This window comes from Tamandua tetradactyla, chromosome 8, assembly GCF_023851605.1.
Source record: "Tamandua tetradactyla isolate mTamTet1 chromosome 8, mTamTet1.pri, whole genome shotgun sequence".
Classification (NCBI taxonomy): domain Eukaryota; kingdom Metazoa; phylum Chordata; class Mammalia; order Pilosa; family Myrmecophagidae; genus Tamandua; species Tamandua tetradactyla.
Window position 1 is genome coordinate 36099221 of NC_135334.1, and position 18747 is coordinate 36117967.

At 33.3% G+C, this 18747-nt stretch overlaps 1 protein-coding gene across 3 annotated transcripts in view; it reads right to left on the reverse strand.

Annotated features, from left to right (window-relative positions):
- GRIA4 (glutamate ionotropic receptor AMPA type subunit 4) overlaps nucleotides 1-18747 on the reverse strand; it is a 393417-nt gene that overhangs the window by 40128 nt on the left and 334542 nt on the right. For all 3 annotated transcript variants that reach the window (XM_077113093.1, XM_077113096.1, XM_077113094.1), the window contains 4 exons: nucleotides 14473-14679; nucleotides 9791-10161; nucleotides 7717-7915; nucleotides 1293-1540 (listed from right to left, as the gene is read on the reverse strand). In XM_077113093.1, coding sequence (XP_076969208.1) covers nucleotides 1293-1540; nucleotides 7717-7915; nucleotides 9791-10161; nucleotides 14473-14679 — 1025 coding nt within the window. The remainder of the gene's footprint in view (nucleotides 1-1292; nucleotides 1541-7716; nucleotides 7916-9790; nucleotides 10162-14472; nucleotides 14680-18747) is intronic.

An 18747-nucleotide genomic window follows, 5' to 3' on the forward strand; every position in this document is an offset into this window, starting at 1 on the left:
TCATAAAACCCATAGCTAATTATTACAGTGTTGCTTGCAAACACAAAATATTAGCTTAACATAACTCTTTTGGTTACTATTATTCATTTCTCTTATCCTTTCCAACTCCTCCTCTGCTTAACACATACACAAGGCACATTGTAGCTTCCTTTTTGAAGCCACTGAAAACAACCATACAATTTTTATGCTCCTTTTCATTTGTGCTGGGCAATAGTATATAGGTCTCATTACCTTTATTTTTCAATGGCTTACCAGATACATCATTTTTCAAGACCGGGTTCTTGGTCAAGTCCTTTATCAAAAATTCTGATTTCCTCTCTTTGTGTGAATCTCTCCTAAGCAGCACTGAGGCCAGAGTGATTTGTCAGTTGTAAGTTTTGTCTCCAGCTTTGCTCCAGCCCCAGCAATTCCAAGAGTAGCCTTTATTGCTTAAGGAAAATAGGAAATTCTGCCTCCTGGACATAAACATGTGAATTTTCTATGTCCAGGACCAAATGGGTGAAAAAGGGCAGTTTTTACCAACATTTCCTTAAGAACGAAAGTCTCATTTTTAACACATAAGTTAGTAACTACATGTATAGTGCTATGCTAATGAATCACATTTCAGGAGTCTACCTGTAAAGATTTTGAATTGCCACTGGCTCCAATTTTACAGCTCTTACTTATACCATACTCCCTTTAAAATAGGTGGAAGTGTGGCTTGAGTAAGCATCATAAAATCAGAGCTCATTTTCCCCTGTAATCATCATTGCTTTCATAAATGGATGCGATTTCAAAATTAGCACCAAAAAAAAAAAAAAAAGAAAACTAAAAAAAAACCCAACTTCGACATAGTCTAAAATAAAAAGATGCCATAATAAATGAAACGTTGAAATGGGAAGAGGCTCATTTCTCTTTTTCAGAAATTAGCAGCTAGGCATAACTAAAAAATAATGATAAAATGTAGAATTACTACTGACTCAATGATAGTGTAGATTTTAGTGGCTAAAAAAAGTTGATGAGATATAGAAGCATATGCTACCCATATTTTAGGCCCAGCAGCTAGTGTTAAACCAGTTTGGTTTTTATATGGCCTTAAAAGGTATATGTCAACTGGTCATTCTAAGATTAAAAAGAAAAATTACCTGATTGTTGACCAAAAGTTATGAAATGTAGAGAAAAGAAAACAAACAAACAAACAAACAAACAAACATACCATGTTGAAACATAAAACAAAAGAATTCTCTCAGGTACATCAGGGAAGGTGGAATACTATAACAACACATGTTATATTGTTATACTATTCCACCCACCTTAATGAGGAACCCTTGGGCGTTGCTACTCCATAGCCTTTCGAATCCAGATTTCCTCCCACTTTCATGGTATCACAGGGCTTTCGCTGCTCAATGTATTCATTCATAGTGGACTCCAGGAGGAAGGCAAATTTGCCCTTGGATTTGCGGACACGAGCTACTCCCTCAGCTGTAGTTCTAGTGAACACTGATGGCTCCGCTGATCGCATGTAGGTCCACATCTTTTCATACACTGCTATTTTTGATCTCTGGAGGAAATGAAAATAAAATTAAATACAGGGAAGAAGAGAACAACATGTTAATGACGGAATCAAGGAAGGGATAAATTCTTTCGGTATCTTCCCATCGCCCTCTAACTTGACTTTGCCACAAAGTAATGTGATTCTTTTCAAACGAGAAAACTGCCCTTTAAAACTATTTAAGGAAATCTCTGAAAGGATAGACATTTAAAAGTGATATCTGAAGAACTTATTCATAGCTAGTACCTCTTGCCATAAAAAATTAATTTCCACACTTAACTGCTTAAATAGCAACACATTTTTGCTAATGAGAATGCTATGAATAGAGTTGTGTTTTATATCAAAACAACTTTTTGTTTTATATAAACTTGTGTTTTATATCACATTTATGGTAAACCATATACAGTTTGATTTCAGCTTTGCAAAACTCCTTTTAATACTGTAATTGAGATATAACAGAAAGGAGAGTCTTTTTTCTATCTTTGTCTTTTCATACCTTAAAGTTTTAACAAAAACAATTCAAAGAAGATGAATAACGCAATAGCACAGTCTGTTTTAAGTTAGTAATTCAGACTTAAAGAGGAGGATAAATCCAAACAAACAAATTGTCCATAATATTTGTAACTTTTCCATAATTTGTATCCACTTGGGTTTACAAACCAAATATCCGTAATACAAGAATCAAATTGTAGGTTGACCAAAATATTTTAAGTGACAAGATCTCCAAGTAGAAGATTTATTGAACTTTCAAGAGAAAGGATGCCTGTTTTTCCATATTTATATTGTAGCAGAGGTAGTCATTCTTACCCCCTGGTTCTAGTTGAGAAGCTTATTTATTTTTGTAAACTTACTTTTGTCCACTCAGGTTCAACCTACATGACTCCCACTATTTAATTTACTCACGTCCTGTTGCTGGTACCTGCATTCACATTATATTTTTTCATTCACACATACATTTTTAATGTGGAAATAAGGCCAAAGGAACTCAAATGTCCCCAAAGGACATATTTACAAGATAGAAAAGGCTGAATTCTGTCTGATGTTTGATAATACCATGGTACACCCAGTCTTTATTCTGGGGCGACTGCATTTGTTCCATAACAAGGTGCTGACATTTTTGATTTGGATCCAAATAGAAAGTAATGGGTATGACGTCATTCAGACTTAAGTCTATGTGTGAGGCCTAATCCTCAGTATATCATGCACATTGTTTATATTGATCTTCCTTTGCTTACCAAAATATAGAATCCAACAAGAAGCAGTTCTTTAATAATTAACAAATATATTGGATAACAAACTTCACAAATGCAAACTATTCAGGTGCTTGAAGAAAGCAACCACTGAAAATTCAAGTGGGAATCAAAATTTTGCTTTCTTAAGATGGGAAATTAGTAAGCAATAAGCCAAATAATAAAGCATGCAATAAATTATTTGTGTATTTGAACACCAAAGAAAAAGATAATTTCTGTTCATATATATTCAAATGTTGATAAATATCAAGATGATTCATTCTGTAGTATCCTATGAAGTGTTTTTTATATCATTAACACTTACAGAAATACCTCATGGAATAGAGATTGTGTGTGTGTGTGTGTGTGTGTGTGTGTCTGTCTGTACATAATGATGGGTCACTTCTGGCTACAGAAATCCTCATAGTAGGAAATCCCATGCCTACTATTTAATTGCAAAGATCCTATGTGCTTCCATGACAGAGGAAAAGCTGAATTCAGACCTTTAAATCATGGATTTCAGTAGGGAGGACATATTGTCTGACCTCAGCATTCCAACTTTAAAAATAGGGTTCTGTTCCAGAGAGCTAATCCTTCTGTTTACTAGTTCCCATCTCTGAAAAATAAACTATCTGGATCACTTGATACAGTGTTCCTAAATGTCTACTTGATAGTTTCAAGTTCAAAGAATTGTTGGCAAACAGTATTTTTTCACTTTTCCACAATTTATAAATTGACTTGAGTTTCACCCATGAAAGGAATAGATTTCCATATATATTGTATACTTTACTATGCAAATTACATTTAAAATAAAATAAATTCTATCCAAATTCTATTTTAATTTTAACACTTATTTGAAATTTTTAAGAATATGAGAATCTAAATATAGAACTATGCTAGCTAGCTACTTGGAAATTTCCCAGTTACTATTCAATAACAGTAAAGGAATAGGGAAACCATACCAAACTCTGAAATTTGCTCTACAACTAATTGTTGCAATGTGCTTTGAAATTTATTGCTTTTTTATATATATGTTATTTTTCACAAAAAAGAAAAAATTCAATTTGATGATAAAAAATAAAAATAAAAAAAGCTTATGGGTCAAAAAAAAGGAATAGGGACTATCTAAATAAAACTAATAGCAAAATGGATAAAGAGTATTTTTAGGGTTTGGCAAATATTAAGATCATTTAAATGTAGAAGACAATATAATATTAAAGCAAAAATTATTTTTTTTAAAGGAATAAAGTAATTACAGGGCATTGATATTTTTTTAAAAGTAGTTCCAATAATATAAATGTGAAGAAAATTACTGTTGCATTTGCTAAAATACACTGAATTCGTTTACCTTAAGTACAAAAGAGTGCAAAAGAATTTGATTTAATTGCTTTAAAATCCAGGAGAAAGAGGAAACCAAACTGTAGTTATGCTAATCAGACCTTAGCTGAATTCTAAACTACAGATTCTCAGTGGAAAATAAAGGTAAAATGAAAGCAATTTTTTTATGGGGGAAAATAGTACAGTTTGTCACCATGTTAATATGTAGAAATTCTGGTTTAAAGAGAACTTGACTTAGAAAGTATCACACACACACGATGAGGGGGTTGGAGTAGAGAAGCACTAGAATAATATCCCTGGGACTGCTTGGGGTTGTTTGCTAAAGAGGGAGAGCAAGCACATATTTAAAATTTGATGAGATGACTAAAATGAGGAAATTTCTGCAGACTCAGCGAGTTCATAAGCACAGTGATAATAGAAATTTTGACTTCCTGAAAACTTCAGCTGTAATATCTACTTGAAAGTTAGATTTGGGGAGCAAATATGCCCAAGCTTATAAGCAAAGATAACACAAAAATCATTATTGTTTTTGAAATTAAAAAACATCTTAGATTTGTTTCATCTTTGTGAAAATCAATGCATGGGAAACTATCTGATTTAAGGCATCAGTATATTACTTAAAGTAATTCTTAGAGTTTAAAATAATGTGCTGGCCTTTAAATTTCTCAAAATTAAGTATTCTGCCGTTTTGGCCTTCAATAGAAAATATGTATCAATGCCAACATTATAGCTAATGTTTACATTTTTATCAGGTGAATTTATTATTTCCCTCTTCCAGTAGGTTGTGCAGCAAGACCAATGTTCTATTGAGAGCTCATCAATGCATTATTTGATAATATTATAACCCCCAAGATAGTAATCCACCTCATTTATGTGTTCATGATTTCACTAATGACTGAAGGTGGTACAGGATACAGTTCGCACTGAAATGTAAACTAGGGTGTTCAAATCAAGTGTATAATAATGAAAAAGTACTGAAACAGCTAGGCTGTCATTAAATGACAAGATACAAACCTTTAATGTTTCTCTTTTTATGCTTAACAGGGTGCACAGAGCATGGAACATATCAGGTTTCATAATGGGGCACGATTGAGGCGACAGTTGAATTCAGATGGAATTTTCCCCCATGGCCTAATTCTTTTTCCAGTTGGTTATAACAGTGACATTTTTTGAAGCATTGAGTATATGTCACTGCCTGCGGCAGCTTAGTGGAGCTGATAGATGCACCATTACTGTGTTCCTATGAGAAAACATTTTTGACAAGTACAAAATACCCTTGGTGTACCCTTTCCTCAACCCATCAGACTAATGGTTTATTCAAACCAGGTCATCGTCTGTGTTCTCCACACGGGGCAGGGAATGAATGGGATTTTTATCAGAGAACCTGAAATTATGCATTCCTGAAAGTGTGCTACCAGGGAAAATTATTTTCTTGTTCCATTAGGGTTCAGATGGTTGTGCCACAATAAATATATTTATAAACATCTTTCAGTTTAAAACCTTCAGAATGGTCAGGAGAGGAAGGAAACAGGTCATGGGAATTAAACAGCTTGTGGGGAGGCTTTTTTTTTTTCTTTTTCTAGGAATCAGGAATCAAACCAGAGACTCCCACATGGAAGGCGAACATTCTACCCCCGAACCACCCATGCACCCTGTGTGGGAGGCTTTTATAAATGTAGGAAACAGCTTTCCTCATTCCTGTATTTCTTATCAATATATTCTATCATCACTAGTTTTTAGAAGTTGAGCAGGGTTTTTTGTTTGTTTGTTTGTTTTGCTCTACGAAGATTAGAAGGTAACATTTTCAGTGTGTCTGATGCTGACGAGATTTATAGTGAGCTATTTTTGGAATTTCCCAGGGAATCATTATGACATTTCTTTTTCTCCTTATCACTCCAGGAAGAATGCCTGCCAACAAATATTTTCTTTATTTAAATGAGAATCAGAAATCACTTTTCAGGAAAATACAAGCAATAGCGCAAGCTTGTATTTTATTTTGATGCATATGTAGAATGGCTTCCAGGCAAAACAAAAAATTTTACCTGCATACTCTTGGACGGAAGCAGTTACAAACTTATAGATTTCCATGAAAGCTATTGAAATCATGCTGAAATGCATTAGTATCATGTGTTTCTGTTATTAGAATTGTAGATAACAGATGTGCTCAGTAAATTAAAAACAGTCCGGTTAATTAAATTTATTCATAGTATATTAATAAAATCTTTTGTCATGACCATTACTTATAGTTTTGGAAAAATTCTACAAATACTATTTAATTAATTTACAAATTCTAAGTTTATGTATGTCTACTAACATCACTCCACATCATTGACAAATGCTTGGTTCATTGTTTTTAAAGCAACGCCTAGGGATAGGATTGATTAGGTTTTTCAGTGATTTTTTTTCTTGATTTAGTATTATGTACATATATGTAGTATATTAGGGTACTGTAATCAAACTTTCAAAAAATGATAAATATACTGAAATTCAGATACATTGAAGGTAAGACTGGCTTAAGGTGTAGCACATTTTGTTGTTTTTAATTTCCAAGCTGTGTAAAGAAATTGTAAGTATAAACATTAAAAATTAAAATTTCATCTCTCAAGTGCTATATAGGCATTAACTTATTTTAAAGCATTATCATTACTTTAACATAAAAGTTTAGGAAATAGTGAAATATATCCTGTCTTCTAAAATATCATATATTCCAATCTCTAAGCAACTGAAATTAAATATAAAATGTCTTCATTTTATTTCCTAAATATTTGTGAAAATGTCACTTGGACCATTTGTTTATTTCTTGGTTCTGAAGTCAGAAAATGAGCCTTATCTCTGATCAGACATTGCTAAGTATGTTTCTCCTGATTTTTTTTATCAGAAGAGAAAGAGAGTTCACTGTTCAAGAAATTAATTCTGTTAATGGAACAAACAACTGAACAAAAAATGCTGCTATTCTGATGGCAAGTCAAAGGGATCACATCCATATGAGAAATGCAATTGTATCAGTTTGAATGATTTTACCTGCAAAAGCAGATAAAACAGTAACTAAAAACTATAAACTTTTTACAGAGGTACCCAGAACTTAATAGCTCTTGCTACCAGTATCTTGTGAGAAGGAGAATATGTTGCTTCAAAATCCATAGTTATAGACTAGATTATAGAATAGTATAAATAATACCGGTGGTATAACCTGCAGTTAAGGTTTTGGGTTTCAAATGCAGCAAGCTAAAGGTATTCTTTTTTTAAAAAATTTAAGCCCTGCTTTCATCTGTATGCTCTTACCCCAGAAGCATATATAAATCCACTCTTGCCAGTTCCAATATCAACACAGCATTATCAACATTGTAATATTTTGGATAAATTATGTTATAAAGTTGCTTTATTTACCTTTTCCTTGTTACTATTCCTTTGGGTTGGTTCGTTTTGCAATGTGAATAAATCAATTAACTTTTGCAGATTAAGATGTTTACAAAATCCAAGTAGAAGTACTAGCATTGAATATAGCCGTTAACACTAGATTTGCAAAACCTACCATTGCCGAAGCCCATATTATACTTTGTAAAATTGCCTGAATTACAAAATTGTGAATATTCATTTTTAGTTAATTCCTTAACTTACTCTGAAGAATTCTTTTGTTGAGCCCGAATCCAATGTTCCATAGGCAATTTCTGTTTGTTTGGCCAGGTCTTCCGCACTTTCTATGGGGGAGACCATTCGCTCCACCGTCAGGAAGGCAGCGAGGTTAGCAGTGTAAGATGATATAATGATGAGTGTAAAGAACCACCAAACACCTCCAACAATTCGACCTGAGAGGGATCTAAACATGGATAAAATAATGCACGTTTTCCTTCTCTAGCCAACACAGAAAAAGAAGAGAAAAACTATCAATTCACCATGTATGTTTAAAATGAACAATTCTAAGTATCACTGTATCTCTGTACAATCTGCTATATTTAATGTAGATGCCACTTAAAATATGGACAAGTTTTTCTTTTTATTGTTTAATCAATAGAAATGTGGAAAGACATTTCTCTTAGGTACAGTAAAGGAATACTTAAATACATTGATACTATTTCCCAACCCCAACAGATGAGCATCTCTAAAATTACAATGCAGCTGCCAGTTGACGAGATAGTAAAACCCAGTATCATGGTAAATTAGCAGCACTGTTTCTTCGTGGTACATAACATAAAAATGCATTTTAACAAAGGATGTGGTCTTAGATGTGATACAAGTTGGTAGATGCCTTTCTGAGATTAAGAAAAGAACTTGTTTTTATTTCAAAGTAGAGCCCTGCAGCATGGACAAGGCATATACCAAGCTGAAGGTTAAACAAAACAGGGTTCAGGATTGATCCCAAAGGGACCAAAATCCAAGATTGTTTGGTCTGATTTCCCATTTCTGATCTGAATAGAGGATGAGCCATGTCATCAAGTATCATTACTTACTAGTATAATATTTTCTCTTTTCACCCTTTCTCTGACTATTGAAGATATGTGTGGGAGTGTGAATTCAGGAGAAAAGTGAGAATGGGCTGAATAGAAAATCCACGGCGTTCTCATAATTGATGTCCTTCGCTGAAATCATCAAACTTAAAAAAATTCCTGTTAAATTGTTTTTAAACACTGTTTTTTGAAATTTGAGGAATCATTTCAAAAATTCCATGGCATTTTCAACTTTACAAAGCTCCTTTCTTAACTGTAACTATATAATGGCACCAATTGGTTTTAACTTTATATTTACTTAACCCTGGCTTTTAAAAGCCATTATTTGATTTGCTTTGATTTTTCTCATTTTGTTAATTGGAAGATATTTATTTAGATTAAGTTATTGGGATTTAAGCATAGTTACAGTTTCCCTGAATCTTACACATAAACTTCATTGTGGCTTAAATGTCTTTTTTTGAGAAAAGCATAACTTTTTCAGAAAGAAATCCACATATTTGTGACATTAATATAGCATCACTAAATTCAATATTTTGTTTATTTTACCTTCAGATATTTTGTCTATGGAGGAAGTTCAGTATTTTTTCTTCCAATAGGGGATTGTTTGCCTTTTTAGCAATGTAGCTGAGTAATGTCTTGGTGACATCCAAATGAAGGAAGTCATTGAAAAATAAATCTATAAAATTGGCATAGTATTTACATCGTTGGTCCTATACCTACTTCTTAGCTTATTTATGGGTTGTTAGGTAATACAAAGTGTATCTGGTACCCAATAAATTGCTGGTTTTAAAATGTAACTTCATGACAGAAACCCCTTTTAAGTTACAAGTTATGAAAATCAAGTTCAGCATTAGTTTCATTTTGAAAATGAACAACAGAACCATTAAAAAAAAGTTTATTTTTGAAAAGGAGGTGGCATGCCAATGAATTCCTGTTAAGAAAATTTAGATTTTAATTTCCATCTGTCAAATCACTGAATGAAATATTAAAAGTAAATGATTTTGAAAGTTCTGATGGATTGCATAAGTTATTTATCATCTAGGAAAGTTAATTTTTATAATTTATTCACACTTTGTGCTAAATTGGAAGAAATTGGCTATGCATATACTTCATTTAATTTTGGAATTGCAATTTCCTCCTTGTTTCAAATTGTGATCTCTAGGAGAAGAATGCGTGGTGAGATGCTCTGGATGATGCTTAGAATTATCAGGGGATTGCGTGAAGAACTTAAGAGTTTTGAAACTAACCTGGGTGAAATGTCACATCCTTGCTGCATAAAGGCACCCAGGGAAAACCAGAGGCTGTTAAAGATGCCAAACTCATTGGGTGGCTGGTCGCTCGGTCCTTCCTTTCCGTCTTCTGGCTCTTCGGTGTGCCATTCATACGGACTAAACCTACTCACCAGGAACAACACCACGCTGACACCGATGTAGGCAAAGACGATGCACATCCAGATCTCATAGGCCAGAGGATCCAAGAAGGAAAACACTCCTGGTTTAGATTTCTGCGGCTTTTTGATCATGATAGATATGCCCAAACTCATGAAGGGCTTAGAAAAGTCAATGACCTCCTCTCGAACCAAAGTGATTGTCAGAGGGGCAATAGCAATCTCTGCTTTCTATAAAGAGAAAAGACACAGGAAAGCACATAGGTTAATGGATTTCATGAAGCAATCTGCACTGGCTTTATCCCCTTCAAAACTAACCAATTATGCATTCATTCTATGTGGTTTTTTTTGAGCGCCAACAATGAACAAGACCTGTGCTTACAAAGATGAACAGGTTTGTTTTCATAATAAAATATATCATTTAAATTGTACTTTCACTGGTACTAGTAATTAGATAAGAAGAAAAGAAATAGAATAAGAATAGGCATAAGCAAAAAAAAAAAAAGAATAAGCATAAACAAAAAAACTAGAACTAGAATAACTGTGTGAGTCTTTAAGGGTCTGGGAGAATTCAGAGATGGAGACAGCAATCTTTTGGTATTGCTGAACTTCTGAATTTCTAGGCCAGGAATGCTTTGGGTTGCAGCCTTTTCTGTTGCATTTGGAATTTTGCCACTAATTCATTATTTGGTCACGCCTTAATTTTATGAATTACAAATTTCAAACAGTCCTTTGTTTTTTTTTTCCTTTCCAATAATGAGAAAACCCATCATAATGCCTCTGTTTGCATGATAAAAGAAAATCTGTTATTGGACAACATTTTCCAATTCAGCGCACACACAAAAATCTGGAAATCGGCATTTATTTCTGGCTATTCACACACTTTGATTTTTCTACTTGCACTTACAAAATATTTTGGAAAATAATAGATTCAATTCTCAGATATTGTGATCATAAGCCACTAGCTTTCATTATCATAATTCTGGGATTTGGGGTAATCTTTCTGAGCCTGTTTTCAAATCTCTATAATGAAGAACTTTCTTTCTTATTTATCTCATGGTGTTACTGTGATTATCTATAAAAAGATTAATAAAATAGCAGTGAGTGTTGATTGAGGGATCATATGCCTGATCTGATCTAAATATTTTAAATTGTCTGTCATTTAAGCTTCATGACAATCTTATGTTATCATTGTTTATAGATAATGAAACTGAGGATCAGAGAGGTGAGTTTTACACACCATGGAAGCTTCGAGATTTAAGCTTGTGCTTCTTCCATTAAATCATGCCACTTCTAAAATCAAATGAAATAAAATGTGGTGAAAAATCTCTTTGTCACATGATCTACAAATCAAGTGATTTAAAAAGTCATTTATTTAAAAGGAAACTATTTAGCATTAAAATGGAATCAGAGACATACTCAAACATACATGTTCTCACATAGTGTCCAAGCACTCACATTCACTCCTTTAAATCCTCAGGTTCCAGGTTTGAAACGATGGCCAACACCTTGATACGACTGGCATCTGGAGGTGTTTTCAGTCTTTGGTTTCATGCTTAGAAAAAATCCTTCTCATATCAAGATTATATATTTGATTCTAGTACTTCTAATCCCTCTATAATTTATTTGGTAGATTGTGTGATGCAGTGTTACAAAGCTATTACTTTTCCAAGTAGTTGTCTAGCAGTCCCAACAGGAGTCAGTGATTAAGGCATCCTTTCACTGATTTGAAATCTTGCACATACTAAATTATTCTAACTGCTGTAATATTCCATTTATGCAAGTTACCATGAGTGAGGAAACAAGTTGCAAAAGGAAAAAAAAATGAAGAGAAATGAAGGCGTCCCCGACATATAAAAAACAGATGCTGAGGGAGGCGAGCATTGGATGATGAGAGTCACAACAGCATCATGCGGGGCACTTGAATTCTGAGACCCGTGAGAGCTTTGAAAGAAGCAGACCAGTACAGAGAAAGGATACTTGTGGACAGTGTCTGCTAAGACTGGGGGTGCTGATATGTGCCTTATTCAACAAAGTCTCAAAATTTAGTGTGGAAAATATCTCCTGTGGGAGCTTGACAGAATTTCAATTCTTGAGCACCACTGAAGTGAGGTTCGGGTACGATCATTTTAAACGCACCACAGTTAATTCTGGTACCGACTGTGTATGGATCATGCTTTGAGAAATAGCCCCCTGGATTAAAAAAATCAAAGCCTCAGCAGAGCCCAGGGGAAGGCCCTGGAGCAGTCAACCTTGACCATGGAGTGTAGACCTGTTGCTGAGGTATGACAGGCAAAAAAAGACCAGAGACTATGAGGGGTTCTGAGCAGAATTCTCAGTAACCACATGGTTGCAACAAGAATAAAAATAAAAAAGTTTATAAAAAGCAAACTATAATGGATCAGAGTTGTCATTTTTTCTAATAGACTTTCTTGAGGAGAAGAGAAGGGATGGAGTTTTACACAGGGCTCTGGGAACTGGGCACTAATCTATGTTATTGGTAAAAAAGAAACAAGACATTGATAAGCAAGACAGATTTTGCAGATACCAGAATGGAAAGTACCAAATCTGTGGAAAGTTTAAGAGACATGGGCTGAGATTCCTTTGGGGCAAAGGTGGATGGCTCAAGTGGCAGAGACTGGGGTATTTAAATCCTTGCTGGCTGGCTGAAGGCAGAGAGAGCATTTACCACTACGCCACCATCTTTCTCTCTGAGAACTGTGCGACATTGGGACTGTCTGTTACTGTGACATGTGTGCTACTGCTTTGATTTATTGTTAATTATGCTTCTAGTTCCAAAGTTTTTGACTTTATTTAAACAATTTCCCCGAATAAAACTCAGGCTGAATGCTTGCTTAGGGGATAAGCCTGAGCACCCAGAGGGTAGGGAATCTAGAGGCGCGATGCTTAGTTGCTATGTGTGAAAGTAACTCAGATTAGTTATTTTGCCTATAATTAATTAGCAATCCAAGTATGATTTTTCAAAGAATAATGTTTCATAAAACATTAGTGTTTTATGAAAAAAATGGAATACTGCAATTCTAACAACTTGGATGTTATTCACATCTAAAATTTGCTTACTGCATCAAAAGTTTAAAATATTACCAAGGAATAAATTCTTAGGAATAATTTCTCTTGCAACTTTAGACAGTAGTGTGCAATATGAAACCGTCCATGAACTCTGTGGTAAAATACTTTTTGCTTTTTTACAACCACATTTCTCTTTCCATATTAGGTTCCCTAACCAGTCAGCAATTCTTTCACATGGGTATAAAACTAACCGATTGCTTTATAATGTCAAACAATTTCTTTTTTCTGCTGAGGTTTTAGCTGCTGTTCTATACCATGCAGAGAGTTTTCACTGCTTCGTGGTCTGAAGAGCAGGATGCAAAATCACAAAACTATTGAATTGCAGTTCTGGCTCGGAAAATGAGTCTCTCTGTGGACATCGGTTATGTTCTAATCTTTCTACCTATTCTCTTTTCTGAGAAAGGATGACTTTATTTAAGTCCTCATTTCAAAGGGGTCTTGTGAAGATTAATTCGGACAGAGAATGCTTTAAAGGTGAAGTCTATGATATATCAATTCAGCATGCTTGGCTTATAGAAAACTTCTGAATACATTTCAGTTGCATGTGACTTTTTTTGGTTACTCAATGAGTAGAGCTAACTGTGAGCTGTCCGTACGGTTTCTGGACTTTTAGTATATCACAGAGGAGGTGATATTTACCCTCTTACCATCACTAAGCATTTGTCAACTGCCAGTTTGGTTCTGACACTTCGTGGTGGTAGCTGAAGAGAATGATCTTATTCTGATTCAGGAGAGAGTGTCTATGTTGTATAATATTTGCCCTCGGCTGTGAATGTGTACACTTGATATGTAGCGCACTCAAGAAAAGGACATTTCATGTGAGGCCTGATGTGGAATAAATTGTAGGTTTTAAATTTTGTTATTATGTACGATAAAAGAATGGCATTGCATTAGTTTAAATTTTCTGCATTTAGAAGGATGGTAAGAACCTCACTTTACTGATGACTGTTTTATAGACGTGAAAGTATTCTCTGTGTAGTGATTACTTCATCAAGTACTTAAGTTATATTTATGGGCAATTTAAATAACAGGACTATAAATTAGCTAAAATAATGTCCGTCTTTAAAATGTTGAAGGAAATCTGTGTTTACAATGATCAAGCACTGGCTTACTTAGATATTTGTTTTATATTTCTTATAATAACATGTTTATGATATAACAGCATCAAACTAAAGAAAGCAGTCACCAGGGAGATTCTGAAGTTAGTGCATTCTTAATTTTTATCTCTTTACTGTTTTTGAAGTTATCAAATTTCAGTTTCTCTCATTAGTTGAGGATTTAATCCTAATAGAATAGAGAAACATTTGAACTCTGTATGTGTCTTTGAACTCAGTTTCCAATTTAAAAACATGTAATAGTTTAAAACAATAATTTTTAATAGTGATATGTGCCCAAGTGAAAAGAAGTTTCAGGTTTATGTAAGTACATTCTTCAATAAATTGATATGCTTACCCCATAAACAAGTTCTCCTACCATCCCATTCCAAATTTTTGTGTCTGCATCCCTTGCTCCATATTTTCCATCAGGGACAATGGCAATTTTATACTTGATACCAATATGTTTTGCAATTTCAGATGCCAAATCTACACAGTATCCTTCATACTTGTCATTTCCTTCAAACATTTCATGATTTTTCTTGTACATAACATATGGGGATTCCTATAATGAGAAAAGTAGAACTGTAAAGGAGAAATTATAAAACATACAGTATGAAAACCTCTATGTAACTTTTTAGTTTCAGCATTTGACAAAAAGATTATATTTAATATTAATATACATATTGATCTGGGGTGGCTAGAAATCAATAATAAAATACATGAATACATAAATATGATTAGGAGTATATTAAGTTGCTTTACTTTAGATACTAAAAGTGAAATAATTAAAATAATGTTCTATTAAGTGATTATTATATATGTAAATGTGAATATGATAGGAAAAATATTCACTAATAGTTGTCTAGAGGAGTATAAGCTATAATCTCTGGCAATAAAATTCTTATTTTAAAAATATCTCATGAAGTAAAAGACTACTTATTAGTTTCGGCTTATGTAATAAAAAATTCATTCACACTCTCCATATTTTGCATCTCATTTAGCCACATAAACAGGTGACCTGTTTTCAGAAAAGGACTAGCTCATTTTTGTTTGATCTCTAGTATTTTTCAAGATGCCTTTCTTAGAAGAAGTACTTGCTATCGTATTATTCAGAGAAGAAATGAATTAAAACAGTTTTTAAAATATATTTACTTATTTGCATTAAATTTGCTTTCCTAATGTTGTCTTGTATTTGGGCTTTAACTAGGGGTTGTACTTCATGAATTTAATTTTTTTTTTGGTAAAATATGTCCCCAATGGAAGTAAAAATGTTCCCCCAGTTGTGTTAAGCACACACTGTAAGTGATGCTTCCACTTAGTTTTCTAAGTCATGGAGACAGAAAATATGTTGAATTATTGTGAAATCCTTAGAAAACAAAAGTTACTGGTGGCTAATAATAACTGAATATTTTTCAGTTAACACACACACACACACAAAATATCCAAAAAAACCCAAATCATTTCTTTACATGTTAGCAAAAAAACACTTGCTTTTACAAATGGCACTGACAGCCACCAACCATGAGACAGGCTTGGGGAATTGCAACAGGGAACTCTGGCCACACCTTAGTTTCTCTAGTCATTTGTAGACCAGGAGTGACTACCATTGGCCACAGTGACATTGAGATCAATGCCACATATTTATATATATATAAATACATTTATACATATATATATATATATATATTTTGGTGCTGAAACCTGGGATCGAACCACGTATTTATATTTTATATAATTGTACTGAAACTCTCATTTAATAATCTATCATAAGCGTCTTTTCTTTTTCTCCAGAAAATTCCTAACTGGGGAAGGTGAACTTGTTTTGGAACTTTAGAATACAAGGTGATTTACTTTGCATAACAGAACAAGCTACACTAATTTTGACTTTGTTTTGAAGTACTTTGTGTGTACAGACATCTTTTAAAAACTTGATAAGCACAATAAATTATATGACATATGAGTTTCTCATACAGATGTCCTAACTAAATAACTCTACAGTGGGTAATTGTCCAGGATTGGTCTTTGTGTTATTTTCTTAAATCCTGTCTTAGGCTGAAATGGCCAAGTGACCCAGAAGTCTCCCACCTCTTTGAACTGATGACTACTCTAACAATGGACTTGGGTCAAGTAACTTTCTCCACTTATAAAATTAAGACAACTAATTGTTTCTTCTTTAAGAAGATGAAATTCAATTATTAGCTTACTTAACACATTTTGCAAATACGAAGAGTCTTACACATTATGTATTTGGTCCTGAAAATTCATGGTTTGATGCAAAGCATTGTTAATTTCTAGGATGCTATAAAATATTAGTAGTTATTATGAACTAGTCCTTTCACTTTCTCTTTTTTTCTTAGAGTAGCCTAATCAAAATTTCAAAAAATATGTTGAAAAAAGCAAGGGTCATGTACTTGTACACTGCATACTATTCACATTGAAATGCCTATACAGTAATCATCTACAATTATAATAAGATTAAATTATTTTTCAAAAGCGGTATATGTAAGGCTTCCATTTGGTACTAAGGTTGAAGTTTTTTTTCCCCTGTACCCTTTCATTTTCTTCTAATGATGACAACTTGAGGTAGGGATTTCCCATTTTTTAGAAGGAAAAACTTAAGGCTAAGAGAGGTTAAACAAATTGTACAATTTTTCAGGGCTAGCAAATGACAGAGCTGGAATTTGAACCTATATTTTGAAATATCTGGAAGTTTTTGAAACTACATCTTTCAAAATATGAGCAACCATTTGTGATTTCATACGACATAAAAAGACAAGAGACAAGATTAAAGAAATGTGTTTCTGTATTTTTCATGACTGAATTCTTTATGTGAAGTCTTGAGTGAACAATATATGTAAAGCCTTTCCATTTCTCCTTACAGTCTCTTACACAGTACAGATTCAATAAATAGAAAGGTTTCCTGGCCTATCAACCCCTCAAAAGGAAAATAAATATTAGTAAGCGCTGGGTCATCTGCTCTGAAACAAACATTTGTGAGTAAAATTTTTATTTAGCATTGCCTCATTTTTTTTCAATTTCCTTTTTGAACAGCAAAGACCTGTCAGATTTTTGCTGTTCTGTAGCTTTCCCCTAACACCATCAGGCCTCTCTTCCTTCCACCCAGAAAAGCCTTCAGGCCGAAGGTATTGATTAGGAATTTGGCTAGAATTTTTGCACAACTAGAGGTATACACAGTTATTAAGATTTAGGATGAGTGGTGCGTGCAGCGTCAAAGAAATAAGATAAGCACGCTCAGGGAGGTAAGAAGAATGAAGTAAGGCTAGGGTTTCCTTGAACAGAGGCCCTCATGGTTGCTTATTTCCACCCAATTGCTTTGAATCTCATTTGCTTTTCTTTTATGTCAAACCCATATGAGACGCAAATCCTCACCACTCTTTCAACCTCCCTTTTAGCCTCACAAGTAGCTCTTCAAACACAGCAGACTTGGTGAGATTTAATATACCAAGTATTAAGGGCTACTATGGGTAAAAAAAAAAAAAAAAAAAAAAAAACTATAAATTTTGCTTTGATATAATAAAAAATGAATTGTAGCAAATCATCAAGGGAGATTTGTGGGGCATCTTTGCAAAGTCTTATGAGAATTCTGTGTTTGAGAATAAAAACAGAAGGTTCAGAGCAGTGAAATACAATAACCTCTTATTTCTGTGTTAAGAGTATGACTTTCCATCTTTATTATCAACCACGGGGTTCTGTGGGACAATAACTCCTTAAAAGTTATTTTGAAATGCTTTACTTCTTAGTGATTTTGAGTTTATTGAGATAATTTCCATAATGGATGGTCTACAACTGTACTGCTATTTCAGGAGAGCAAACACTCTGTCTAAAGCTGCTATATTAGCACTCATTTATGAGAATGTTTGTATAAATGAATTAAAATGATTTCAATTGATAAAGTATTAACTCCCTACCAAGAAATAATTTGAGATTATTTGTACTTAGCAAAAGTGAAACTGTAGAAACACGGTACTTATCAGAAAGATTTCAAAATTTTGTAAACATCACAAATACAATCATTACAATTAATATTAAAAACAATTAGAATAATAAATCAGTAGTATTCACCAAAGTTTATTCTTTATGCAGTTATCTGCCTTTCTCCAAAGAATCTTAATGGATGAAAATAGTTTATCCCATGGGTAAAATTCTTAAAACTAGAAATTGAAGTATTAGCCAATTCAGAAAAAATGAATAAACTTAATGGCTGCACTATTTTAAGTTTATTCAAAATAATTTATGGGGAAGGGCATGAATGTGTGTATATGTACATGTGTCCATTCATACTTAGTAAAAGGAAGAAATAAATCCATCTGTATTTTCGTATATATGTATACATAAATGATACATATTCACATATATACATAGATGTGTGTACAAATATTCATGTGTATATTTTTATTTGCACACACACATACATATATATATATATATATACAGTGCATCTACAAAATTCTACATGGAAAAGATAAACTATCAAAAATCTCATAAAAAGTGCAAAAAGTAACCTCTGTAAATATCAAGTATTTTAATTAAAATTACCTTTAGATTTGTGACATAATCCTGAAGTTGTAGTGAACACATTTTATTTTATGTGCATTTTTTTCTAAAATAT